Source organism: Chanodichthys erythropterus, chromosome 20 (assembly GCF_024489055.1).
Source record: "Chanodichthys erythropterus isolate Z2021 chromosome 20, ASM2448905v1, whole genome shotgun sequence".
In the NCBI taxonomy this organism is placed as follows: domain Eukaryota; kingdom Metazoa; phylum Chordata; class Actinopteri; order Cypriniformes; family Xenocyprididae; genus Chanodichthys; species Chanodichthys erythropterus.
The window spans coordinates 23,151,617-23,164,458 of record NC_090240.1 but is presented as its reverse complement, the minus strand read 5'-3'; the positions used below and the strand labels follow the sequence as shown (position 1 = coordinate 23,164,458).

Sequence of the window (12,842 nt, the reverse complement as noted above, 5' to 3'; positions counted from 1 at the left end):
GTGCATACAAGACCCCTCCCTTGATGAATCTTTTTAACCACGGTGACTAGTTCTTCCACAAAGAGAGGACTGCTGGAAGAGTCTCGGACACAACGCTGGGGTGAAAAGCAATGCGGTGCAATGTGCTTCAGTTAGTGCCGTCGAAAGAGTCTCAATGAGTCAAAGTCACAGTGAATAATAGTCGCCCCCTACAGAATTAATGAGCTCATGAGGGGCTCCGCAACATCTATCTGCATCACACCAATGACCGCTTTATGACAGCATTTACTCCCCCATAAAACAGGAAGGACACTCAACCAAACTGTTTACTTTTGCTAAAAAACCAATAACGATACTGTAAAACATATCAGCCAAAAGGAAGAACAACAAGATACTTACGCAATAGATACCGCCCATTTCTAAGTTAACAGGTGAGACGTCACCATCACAGAAACAATTATGTACTAACAAAAAGTCTGGTAACCTGTCAATCGAAATCTTAGATGATGGATATCTGAACAACTACCCATTCTACTTTGAACTTGAAGGTTAGGAAGATCTCGCATTAGGACAAACTGAGGAGAGTCGTTCGTCTTGTGTTCCTTGCAGACGAAGGACAAAGTCCTGCAACAGCCAAGCTAAAGGAATTGGAATGAATCTAAAGAGTCATTTAATTGTTCATAAGAGGAAAGTCACAATGGGTACTTAAAATCAAGTAGAATTGACTGTTTGTAATTTGTCAGCCTTTGACAGATGCATGGAATCAGATTTTGTAAGGTTGCCTGGTTTCACTCAATCAATACAAGCAAACAGCAATCATGGATTGGCGTAAGGTAAGCACCTTTCATAATTTCAAATAAAAGATAAATCAATACATGTGAGACAAAGTGTTTTCACATTACAAATTATGAAATAAAGGTTTATTGTAATCCTAATAAAGCCTTTTGCTGCATTTGAAACAGTGTTGGTATTGTAAATGAAAACAAACTATTGTAGTTACTTTTTAATGTAGCCAAAAGCTAAATAGTTTGTGTTAACTGAAATAAAACGGAAATAAGATCAAATATAATTTTTTAGATGAAAAAAAAAAAAAACACTGAAAAATGCTGTCTTTACAGGTAGCATACAGTAATAAGAAGTCATCAGGATATGACTTAATCCAATAGGTTCATAATATAATATAACATAATATAATTTAATATAGTAATTTTCAATTGTTTCCAAACTCAATTTCTATTTTCAACTATAGTAGCACTGTAGTCATTAAATATTTGCTTGGTTACTTGCTAAAGCTAATAATAGCTTATGGATGTAGCCTTTGTGTCATTGAAATCTTGTAATAATAAAAAGTATTCTGAAATGTAAAGTATTTGTACAATAAAAAAAAACATTAACATGAATTCTCAACTTCCCCAGGAAGAAATATCACTAAATGCTAATGCTAAACACTAAAAACCACCCTGGAGAAGACTGCCTTTATCTCTTGGAGTAAACACTCCAATGATGCTTTGCCATGTGAGGAAGTTATTAACCCTTAAAGGGGCTAATTATTAGCCCGAAGCAGATGTCAATCTCCATCTTCATTTTCAACGTATGCCAATCTACACTTCATTGTGATCAATTCATGTTGAAATGGTGTATATCAAGAGGATTAGCAGGGGACAATATGAATATTAGTGACGATTTGGGGAATTTGGAGTGGGAAGTGACACGGATTATGGCACCAATACTGGATGCAATAGTCATGGTGATCGGGCTGGTGGGACACTCATTGGTCATCTACGTCCTGACCGGACGAAGGAGGAAGAATGGGCTCCAGTCTAATCAAGGGACAGATATGTTAATTTTAGCCTTGAGTGCCTCAGATCTGCTGCTGCTCATATGCCTGCCCTTCCACACCGTGGCTATAGCGCTGGGCTACTGGCCCTTCAGCAGCGTCCTGTGCAAAGTCATCAGTTTCTTGGGAGTTGCCTGTAACTCGGCGAGCGTATTCACTCTAGCTGCATTAGCGGTAACGCGCTACCTGATTGTGGTGCACCCCACCTGGACATATCGTTTCAGAATGCGCCGCTGGCTGCGGGTTTCATTGATTCTCATGTGGGTGCCAGCTATAGCTCTTGCAGCACCACAGTTTGCTTTCCGGCAGTTGAAAATGACGCCTATCCTCTGCTTTGCCTTTCTGTCTGACCTCAGCCAGTTGGTCTACAGTGCCATTTTGTTCCTGATTGGCTTCGCTTTACCTCTGGTCATCATTATCATCATGTACACCAAACTCTATGGCTTCTTACGAAGGACGCGACTGCAAGTTAGTGCACCGCAAATGGAGCGCTACCAGAACCGGGTGACAAAGACGTCGGTTCTGTTGGTTTTAGTCTTCACCGTTTGTTGGTTGCCATCCTACGTCCTCATGTTCTTGCTCATCGGTACCAGTAGTAATACACACGCAAATCATCGCAAGTTCGGCATTATCGCCCGGCTGCTAGCGAGCTCTTCAGTTGTAGCCAATCCGCTGCTCTACGCTTTCATGTCAAACAAATTTCGGCGAGAGCTGCTGTCATTGGGACGGGTGTGCTGCAAAGGATGTAGGTGCTTTATATGTCCAGGAAGAGCCATAGTGCAGCCCTTTAACCCTGTGGAGTTGGAAACCCCTCCACAGCCCTGAGGATAAAGAACATGACTATAGAGAAGCATTAAATGTGCTTCTGCTATAAAAGGCAATATCAGCAATGGGAGTAATGATGTACTGAGATAAAGATACTAAATATCAGGCATATGTTTGAACTGCATTGATTTGTCCTGCCAGAAATACCTGAATTACCTATTATCTAATAATGGGTCATTATGTGAAACTGTGAATCTGAAATGTTTACTGATTCATCATATGGCATATATATACCAGGAAGAAACAGTTTACAACAGCAGCAACGCAAACCGAAAGCTAATAAACATTTTCAACACCCATCCTGTCTAACTGGCTAAAATGAAATGTATTCAAAGATAGTTTTTAATAATTAATACAATAAATATATGTACATAATATTACATGTCTCTCTGGAATACTTGATTATTGCTTCTGATTAGACAATCTCAATTATTTAAGTAATGACTGCTGTCCATGTGCATATTTATGTATACTCACTCAGAAATTATTATTTTTCTTTTGTTTTTCAGTCTCTTCTGCTCAACAAGGCTGCATTTATTTGAGCAAAAATACAGTAAAACCAAAATATTTTGAAATATTTTTACAATTTAATATCATGGTTTTCTATTTTTAAATATTTAATGTAAACTATTCCTGTGATATCAAAGCTGAATTTCAGCATCATTAGTCCTGTGTTCAGTGTCACATGATCCTCCAAAAATTATTCTCATATTTTGATTTGCTGTTCAAGAAACATTTCTTATTATTATCAATGTTGAAAACAGTTGTGCTGCTTAATATTTTTTGTAGAAACATTGGTGATTTTTTTTTTTCAGGTTTCTTTGATGAATTTAAAAGAACAGCATTTTTTGAAATACATTTTTTGTAACTTGTCACTTTCTCACTGAATAAACGCATTAATTTCTTTAAAAAAAAAATCTTACTGACCCAAAACATTCAAACAGTTATGTGTATCTATGTGAAGCTGAGACAAAACTGAAGTGGAGTCCGATTAAAACAAGACATTTGCATCGGGTAGGTCTGTATTTACAAATTAGATAACATTTATTTTATTCAAGTGATTGGTTTCATTAATTATCATTTATTTACACATATTCTTGTTACCTTCTTCCAGATGATTTACACAATACAGAACAATGATGAATAAAAAAAGATTGAACACTTACTCTCTACTATGGTCTTGCGGTCAGAGCCATCATCGCTGATCTGCTGAATGTTACCAAAGTGGATGTCGCTGTAGAAGATCCGGTTGGCTCCCTTTCCACCGCCGCCTCTGTAGTCGAAGGTAAGGGCGATTACGTTCTTCATGTGCTCTGGGTCTTCGAAGGGTTTAATGGGAGCATTGAGGTTTGTTTCATCCGACAGATGGATGCTCTTCAGTATAGTGCGCTCCGAGTAGAGGAGGTAGCCATCATAGTCCCTGCAACTGTGGCCATCTTCTGCCAGCATGCCGTGTGCGCAGGCACAGGTACGATTGCCATTACCACGGAACAGACACAGCTGTTCACAACCACCATTGTTCACCTTACAGACGTTGGTGCCTGCAAACAATAATAGGTTAATTTATGTATTAATAAGTTGACACAGTTACTGTTGTTATAAGCTATTCACCAAACAACAAGCTGCCCTCATACAAAGTGCCAAGTTTCACTCTGAAACCGGCAGCGCATACATCCATTTGCCGGCAACTCGTCAAAAAAAGCTTGATAGTTTAACGTTTGAAAATGAAGAAATTAAAACAAATATTATTATTGTAATAATATTACACAGAAAGTAAACATTGCAATGTAAGTTTTTTTTCCGTTTTTTTTTTTATAAAATCGTGCAGCCCTGGTTCTTATGGTTGAAAACCCCTGCTTTATAGTAACAAGTGGTTCTTGGGCATCCTTGTTTAGGAAAATACACACCTTGCTGCCTAGCACGGTTGAAGACTTTAATATCTTTGAGCTGCACACCAATGCCTGTTCTTAGATAGACCATATCTGTGGCGTTGTCCTTGTTTCCTCTCTTGATGGAGCCATTGGCATGTGTCCTATTGGAAACATAAGAAGATCTGTTATCTGTTAAATCCACTGCAAGAGTAAGGCATAAACATCTCTGAGAACATAAATGAATATGAATGAAAGGAGTCACCTAAAAAAAAGGTAATAATAGACAATAGTAAAGAAATAATATGTTTGCACCTGTCACTCCAGTAGATGTATTCCTCAAAGACAGAAACAGCAAACATGTCCATGTTGTTACTAGACAGCACCAGCTCACGGTTTTCTCCAGTCTCCAGATTTATGCGCTCAATTTTGTCTGTGCGGGCATCACACCAATACAGAAGGCCCTCCTATATACAACATTAGTGATATAGCACTCACTTTAGCATTGTGGTTTAACTGCCTTTTTATTGTTATATATAATTAAATATACAATACTGTTGAAAAGTTTGGGATTGATAAGATTTTTTGTTTGTTTGTTTTTGAGATAAACTCTTATGCTCAAAAATGTTGCATTTATACAATCAAAAATACTCCTTGAAAAATCATTCTAATAAGCTGATTTGGTGAAGAAAAGAAACATTTCAGATTATTATGTTGAAAACATGTTTTGTAGAAATCGTGATGTTTTTTAAGAACGTTTTTGTATTATAAATATCTATGCTGTTACTTTTGAGCAATTTAATGCATCCTTACTTCATAAAAGAAATAATTTCTTTTAAAAAAATAAAAATCTTGCCCAAACTTTCAAACGGTAGTGTATAATAATAATAGTAAGAACTAAAGGTCTTTTTAAAGTACATTCTGACTAGTAATTTTGTACTAGAACCAAATTTGGCATTCGAACCAACAATAAATACCAAATTTGGTACTAGAACCAGTAACAAGCTTGTTCTGGAAAAGAGGTACATCGTGTTTATGTACAAACCTGGTAATCAATGGAGATGCCATTGGGCCAGCTGATGCTGACATTGACAAGAACTATTCTCTCCGAACCGTCCAGACGAGACCTTTCGATGCGTGGATACTGACCCCACTCCGTCCAGAACAGATACCTGTACACACAAATACATAAGTCCAAGATCATTTTTTCCTTGAACACAAAGCAAATACATTATTTTCTCATGTTCAGACACACACATTCACATCTTTACTAAACAAACAGGCACATTTCCTCACCCTTTCTCTGGATGTACAGTAATGGCACGAGGTTTGTCCAGACCCTGAGAGATGACCACATAGCGGAAGGAGCCGTTGAGCCTGGCCACCTCGATCACATCAAAGCCTTGATCCGTCCAATAGATGTTGCCTATTTAAAAAAAAAACAAAAAAACAAAAAAACACTTTAAGTGTTAGACAAACTAATATATAATATATTTTAATTGTGTGTTTGCACATTTACACACCTGCGATCCAGTCAACGGTGATACCTTCCACACGTCCGATGCCATTGGTCACAATGTCCTCCCTCCAGGTCTGGTCTCTCTTGGCTCGGCTAATAGTGCTCAGGCCCATGTCAACCCAGTATATGGTGTCATTGTCTACAGGGCACAATAAGCACAACGTTAGTTGCAGTCGGGGCAATTTCAGACTGAATCTTTGTACACAAAGACATCTGCGTGCTCACCAGCATGGAAGTCAATGCCCACAGCAAGAGAGGTGCCCGACACCGGTACCAGGGCATCAGATTTATCTAATGGATCCAGAGGAATGCCACGGATGCCCTCATGCACAGAGTACAGCAAAAACGAGCCCATGCCTTTATACAAAAGAACAATACACACAATGTTAAAATGTACTCACATCAAAGCAAATATGTACATTAGTGATATTTGTATGAGATCTTGCCTTCACAGGACTGTTGGCCACTCTTCAGACTATATCCAGCTGTACACATGCAGGCTTTTGTCGTTGGTGAAGTTGGCAAGCAAAGCTGAGAGCAGTCACCATTGTTCTTACTGCAGAGGTTGGTACCTATAGTAGATATCACATCCAAATGGTATCATCTGTGATTAATATCATCACAGTATCTATATTGTTTTTCAATTATTTATAGTTTGTAGTAATTTTAAACATTAATTAAAATGTATTCATCTATTATAATTCTCTTTAATATTAATATTTCATATGTCTCGTCATCAATCCAGGAATTCCCCTTTATTTAATTACGTGAATTATATTAACATTTAATTCGATTTTTTTTAAACTGAATATTTAGTACATCATTTTAAATGATTTAAAAAATAATTTTAATAATTTAAAAAATAATAATAGTCATTATTTATATTGTTAATTATTTAATTATTAATTTATAATTAATTAATAGTTTAATAAAAATCACAACAATTTTTACTTTTAAAATGTAGTCATTTTATAAAGAAGAATTACTCATTTTCACCTCAATATGCATTTATGGGGACAGTCATATGCATTTTATGGTTAAAGAATTAATATAAATTATATTATATAATTTAATTTTAAGCATTCATTAAGATGTAATAACATTGGTAAACTTACAAAAGACCAATTTCTCATTTTCACTTCCATATTTATGGGGACAAAGTCACATACGTTTGTGACCCTGGACCACAAAACCAGTCATAAGGGTCAATTTGTGCAAAAAAAATCTAAATATTGAGAAAATTGCCTTTAAAGTTGTCCAAAAGGAGTCCTTAGCAATGCATATCCACTCACAAAAATACACAAAAATTTACAAAATATCTTCATGGAACATGATTTTTACTTAATATCCTAATGATTTTTGGCATAAAAGAAAAATCGATAATTTTGTCCCATACAATGTATTGTTGGCTATTGCAACAAATATACCCATGCTTACGACTTATGACTGGTTTTGAGGTTCATGGTCACATTTTAGGGTTACATAATCAATACAAATAGGAAAACACACACCTTGGTGCACAGTCTCATTGTAGATTTTCATATACATCATGGGTGAGGTGTTATTTCTGAGAACCTTCCAGTTGCCTCCATCGCTCTTGTCACATGTACCGATCTGATCTGTTCCCTTATCGGCCCACCACAACTTATTTCCTACACATAAAAGAGGTCAGTTGGTTATTCCAAATTTAAGGTTTAATAATGCAGAGTTGGGAGATGAAAATATACACTCCTGAATATTAAGAATTTGTGTGATGAAACTTGTGCTCTCTCACCCATGATGGCGAGGGCTGTAGCTTTGGTAAGTTTTCCTTTCACGCCCTCAATGATCTCCAGTCCGGAGCCATCCAGATTACAGCGGTTAATGGTGCTGTTCCCTGAGCTGATCCAGTACAACTGCTGCATGTGAAAGTCTATGGACAGACCTGCCACAGGAAGAAGTCGAAGTGTAAAACATCATCTCCAACAATCCTTCTTTTAGCTTTAGGCAAACAGAAGGTACATAATCAAGAAAGGTCACTCACCCACTGGGCTTTTCTGATTGGAGAACAGTAATGTGTGGTTGGTCCCGTCCATGTTGGCCATACTGATGTTGTCCCCATCGAGCCAGTAGAGCTTTCTGTAATTAAAAAATATGCAAAGCATAAGATCAAAGCTAGCCTGCCATAAAGTAGATATCAATCAACTAATAATTTTATGTGCTTTTGTCATTTGTATTAGTTTTTTTTTTTTTTTAAATGGCTTTAATATATTTTTATTACAGTTTTCATTACATAATACATTTAGTACTTTATATTTATTTCAGCTAGTTGCCCAGGCAACATTTCTAATATTTACACTTTATTTCAGCTTTATTTTAATTACCAAAAACATTTTCAATAGCTTTGGTTTTAGTTAACAACAACAACAACATTTATTTGCAAAAAGCACCATGTTTGTTGAGGTTCTGTAATATTGAGATTTTGCACATAAAAAGGCTTTGTGACATTTATTTTGGTTTGGTTTAAAAATAAATGCCTGGAAAGTGTCTTCATATGTCAGTCAACAGAATGCTCCAAAATGCTGTGATGTACTGCCAGTGGCAGAAGAAATAAACACTAATTTATAAAAAAAAAAATTGTAGAGGGAAAACATACCAAACAAATGAAAAACCAGTTGAGTGACTTATATTGTCTGCATAGACATGTTCGCTATTTTTATTGGAAACTGGCAAACTGGCACTGTAACAAGCACATCTGGTTCACATTAGCCACACAGCGACAGATTGAGAAGTGCAAGATGAGGGCAGCCATATTGTCCAACCTATAGCTCACGCTAATGAGCAACGTCTACATTTCTCATCTAAAGCTTTTAAAATCTCTGCCAGAAGCATACTGGCACAGCATCTGCTACTCTCCAAATGTGGCCTACTAAACAAGCTGAAAGAGGCTAAAGAGACTAAAATGACAGAAAAACACAAATGCTAAGCCTAAATTGTGCATGTGTGCGTACTTGTACTAACCCCAGGATAGGATGTAGCACCAATGAGTGAGGCTTGTCCAGTCCGTGGATTACAGCGTTCTTAAAGGACCCATCCAGCCGTGCAACATTGATCTGCTTCTTATTCGTATCATAGCTGGTCCAAAAGAGGTTTCTGGAGATCCAGTCAACGGCTAGACCCTGAGCATTAGGAAGGTCTAGCAAAGAAAAAGAGGGAAAAAGAGAAGAAAATTTGAACATGAATGTAACTGGAAACTAATTACACAAAACAGAACAAAATAGCAAAAATAAATGTATTTAACTCGCCTTCTTTCCTCCAAAAAGTATGTCGACACTTTAGGACATTTAAAGTATGAAATTCATTGTATTTGATATCAAAATAAAGCATTCACTATAAAGAAAGAGTTTTTAATGTTTTTGAAAGACGATTCCTATGCTCACCAAGATTAAAAGAACAGCATTTATTTTAAATAGAAATGTTTTGTAACATTATAAATGTTTTTACCGTCATGTTTAATCAATTTAAAGCGATAGCTGCATAGTATTTTCTTTTCATACTATGGAAGTCAATGGGGACCAGCAACTGTCTGGTTACCCACATTCTTCAAATTATCTTATTTCGTGGTTCAAAACAACTTGAGGGTCAGTAAATAATGAATTATCATTTTTGCGTAAACTATCCCTTTAATGCCCCCTTGCAGAAGTACTTATTACTTTCAAAAAATGTATTACTGATGCCAAACTTTTGAACACTACAGTAAATACAGTATTTCACAAAATAACAAGTTCAGTAGGTTATAATTGCTGTTTATTATGTTTTATTAGGTTATAAAAGATAAAATAGATATCCCAATAAAAAAAAATAATAATTTTTGGGGCAAATGTATACTTAGAATACATTTTAAAGCTCAAATTATCATCTCACCAGCTGACACAACCGTCTCAACACCAGTCCCATTGATGAAGGCTCTTTTGATTGTTTGAGTGCGGACATCAGACCAGTAGATGCGGTGCTCCAGAGCATCATAATCCACCACTGTAACATTGTCGATGTCAGGCACAGTGAAAGAGATGATGTAGTTGTAATAGGGATTATCAATATCCACCCCTCTGATTTCAATCTGACGAGCGTACAACAGGAACTGACGGTACTCTGCAAAGTAAAATCAGAAATATGACATTATATACATGCAGAACATATAAAAATATACATATACTATATACACAAACACACACATATACATATACATACACACACACACATAAACTGTAAAAAATGCACAGTAGTAGCAAAGACTACAGTTTCGTCTGAAATACTGATGTACACTCGCCATACCGATTACCCTGAACAGAGAGAGCGGCTCCTACTCCCGTGTTTCCCACTATCTAATGTCAATGTTAATTCATCACTGAACCTACAGGTCCTCTACTCCAATCACTCTGCTCTCCATAGAGCCATAATGGAGGCTGCGCTGCTGAATACTAAACACTGATCGTGCATCTCGGCGACAGGGTGCACTGTTGTTTTCTTGACTGTTAAACAAGATTTACAGCCCACACAAGACTACTGACATACTCAGAGCCAGACCTGAAAAATCTAACACTGAGGATCTAGCACCAACGCGAATGGAATCTGAAAGAAAGGTCTAGTGCTGTTTCGCAACTCTTACACTCTCAGAAAAAAAAAGGTACAAAAGCTGTTACTGGGGAGGTGCATATTAGTACCTTTTGAAAGAATACTAAATGGAAATAATAATCAGTAGCAAAACGAACAGCTATAGTTAATACATTTGCTAGATAAAATGTAGTAAAAATGTTTGTCGTGGAATAACACCAACTATTTTTTTATTGTTCCTGTAGCTGAAACAATAGAGCACATCGTCTGCTGGATAATGTAATATATTGTGCGGTATTCAGTAACTAGTAAAACAGTATTCCATTCAGAACTTGCGAGCAAGTAAAAAATGAGATTTGATTAGATCTAAAGGCTAAGAGACGAGGAGCCTACCGTAGCAAGTGTGCTTGTCTGCCTTGAGCTTCATGAGGTGTGGACAGGCACAGGAGAAGGTTTGGTTGTAGTTGATGAGGCACAGGTGAGAACACGGCCCCTTCCCGTCATTCGCCGCACATGGGTTTGGAGCTGCAAAGGAGGAGAAAAAAAGGTTCACCTGTTATTTTAGTAGTTTTTATATACTTTAATATTTAGTTTTCATTTTCATTTGTTTAAGTTTTAGTGGTTTTGTTATTTGTCACTTTCATAACTTTTTATTTTTTTTAAATTTTGTATTTAGCTTTATTTCAGTTTTAGTAATTTCAGTACTACAACATACAGTACACTTACTAACATTTCTCATTTTCGCTTAAGTTTGTTAAGGTTTTAATCTAATCTAATATTTATATTTTATTTTAGCTTTATTTCAGTTAACGGAAATGTTTATTAGTTTTAGTTAAAGCTGCAGTCCGTAAATTTTCTTCGCCTCTTTGTCGCCATCTCTGTTTGAAACCTGCAATTGCAGTTGTTCGCAGAATTATTATCTTTACTTTGGATCATTTTTAACCAAAAAAAGTTATGAACAGCAGCTTTAACAGTAACAACACTGACGTTCACAAGTTTTCCAGTGTATTTTGTCAAATCATGCTGGTTCTCACCCTGAGGTTGTCTAGATGGATGAAACACTTGAAGGTCAAACGGCTGAGTGTTTGTTCTCTGGACGACTGTCACATTGTGTCCCGTCCATTTGTTGGCCTTAGCCAGAGTATTGGTCCTCCAGTCTGTCCAGTAGACCTCTCCTCCATACATGGTGACTGCGAAGGGGTGTGACAAGTGTTCATGACCCCGGAGCACCTCGATCAGGCCGGACCCGTCATAAGCCGCAGAGTAGATGGCATCGGATCTAAAGATACAATTTTAATTATTATTAGAAGATCAAGGTGACTAAAGGCCCGTTCACACCAAGGATGATAGCTATAACAATAAAGATATGGCTTTAAAACACATTATAAAGATAAAAGAGTAGTAGAGTGCACACCACAACTAAAATGATAACGGCACAGAGATACGATATTGTTAGCATCACTTTCAGAATGTTTTTTTTTCTAGCTGATAAACAATAAAAACATTGATAGCAATCAGAATCCATCATACTTTAAAGATCTCGAGCATTTAAAGCTGCAGACGACATAGCAGCACACGCTTACAATAAACAGAATGATGTAATGCATTGCTGATATAGTTATCATTATAGCTATAGTTCTTGGTATGTATCTTGGTTACTTTGCTTTTAGTGCCAATAGCATGTGCATACCTTGCATCAATCCACAGGATACGACGCTCTAGGTAGTCCACAGTGAGACCGTTGGGCCAGCCACCATTCCCAGTCTCTTTGTGGATGGTGCGACGGCCCTCCCCACTCATAGACGCGGCCTCTATCCTGGGGGAGCTGGCGTCCCAGTCTGTCCAGAACAGAATACTGGGGGAGAAAAAAAGACATTACTTGTAACAACCTAATTCTGTCATTCAGATCACTGAAAAATAACAGCACTGTCAAATTATGACATTTTTTTACCCATCTCTTGGATCAAGCGCAATTGCACGCGGATGCTCCACCTCTCCAGCAAGCAGCGTTGTACGCATAGTACCATCCAGCTTGGCCACCTCGATCTGATCCAGATTACTTTCCACCCAGTAGATGTTTCCTGCGATCCAGTCCACAGCCAGTCCCTCTGGAGTGGCCAAACCATACTGGATCACCACCTCAAAACTAGTGAGAGCTGAAAGACAAAGACATGGAGAAGTTAAATCGAGAAATAAAATGTTTAGGATCTTGAAAAACGTA

At 37.2% G+C, this 12,842-nt stretch overlaps 2 protein-coding genes across 3 annotated transcripts in view; one reads left to right on the top strand and one right to left on the bottom strand.

Annotated features, from left to right (window-relative positions):
• Positions 1 to 12,842, bottom strand: part of lrp1ab (low density lipoprotein receptor-related protein 1Ab) — a 141,928-nt gene that overhangs the window by 28,245 nt on the left and 100,841 nt on the right. For both annotated transcript variants that reach the window (XM_067371536.1, XM_067371537.1), the window contains exons 25-41: positions 12,573 to 12,777; positions 12,312 to 12,476; positions 11,656 to 11,900; positions 11,015 to 11,146; positions 9,932 to 10,159; positions 9,029 to 9,203; positions 8,052 to 8,146; positions 7,803 to 7,952; positions 7,540 to 7,680; positions 6,475 to 6,600; positions 6,254 to 6,385; positions 6,033 to 6,167; positions 5,806 to 5,935; positions 5,555 to 5,681; positions 4,825 to 4,976; positions 4,549 to 4,673; positions 3,808 to 4,182 (exon numbers count right to left, since the gene is read on the bottom strand). In XM_067371536.1, coding sequence (XP_067227637.1) covers positions 3,808 to 4,182; positions 4,549 to 4,673; positions 4,825 to 4,976; positions 5,555 to 5,681; positions 5,806 to 5,935; positions 6,033 to 6,167; positions 6,254 to 6,385; positions 6,475 to 6,600; positions 7,540 to 7,680; positions 7,803 to 7,952; positions 8,052 to 8,146; positions 9,029 to 9,203; positions 9,932 to 10,159; positions 11,015 to 11,146; positions 11,656 to 11,900; positions 12,312 to 12,476; positions 12,573 to 12,777 — 2,838 coding nt within the window. The remainder of the gene's footprint in view (positions 1 to 3,807; positions 4,183 to 4,548; positions 4,674 to 4,824; positions 4,977 to 5,554; positions 5,682 to 5,805; positions 5,936 to 6,032; positions 6,168 to 6,253; positions 6,386 to 6,474; positions 6,601 to 7,539; positions 7,681 to 7,802; positions 7,953 to 8,051; positions 8,147 to 9,028; positions 9,204 to 9,931; positions 10,160 to 11,014; positions 11,147 to 11,655; positions 11,901 to 12,311; positions 12,477 to 12,572; positions 12,778 to 12,842) is intronic.
• Positions 1,446 to 2,641, top strand: LOC137009696 (somatostatin receptor type 4-like). The gene has a single exon (XM_067372132.1). It carries the CDS (start codon positions 1,544 to 1,546, stop codon positions 2,639 to 2,641), a length of 1,098 nt encoding a protein of 365 aa, XP_067228233.1. The 5' UTR covers positions 1,446 to 1,543.

Bases quoted from the DNA above. Each gene is read 5' to 3' on its own strand.
- LOC137009696 (XM_067372132.1), top strand. From the start codon at position 1,544: ATGTCAATCTCCATCTTCATTTTCAACGTATGCCAATCTACACTTCAT.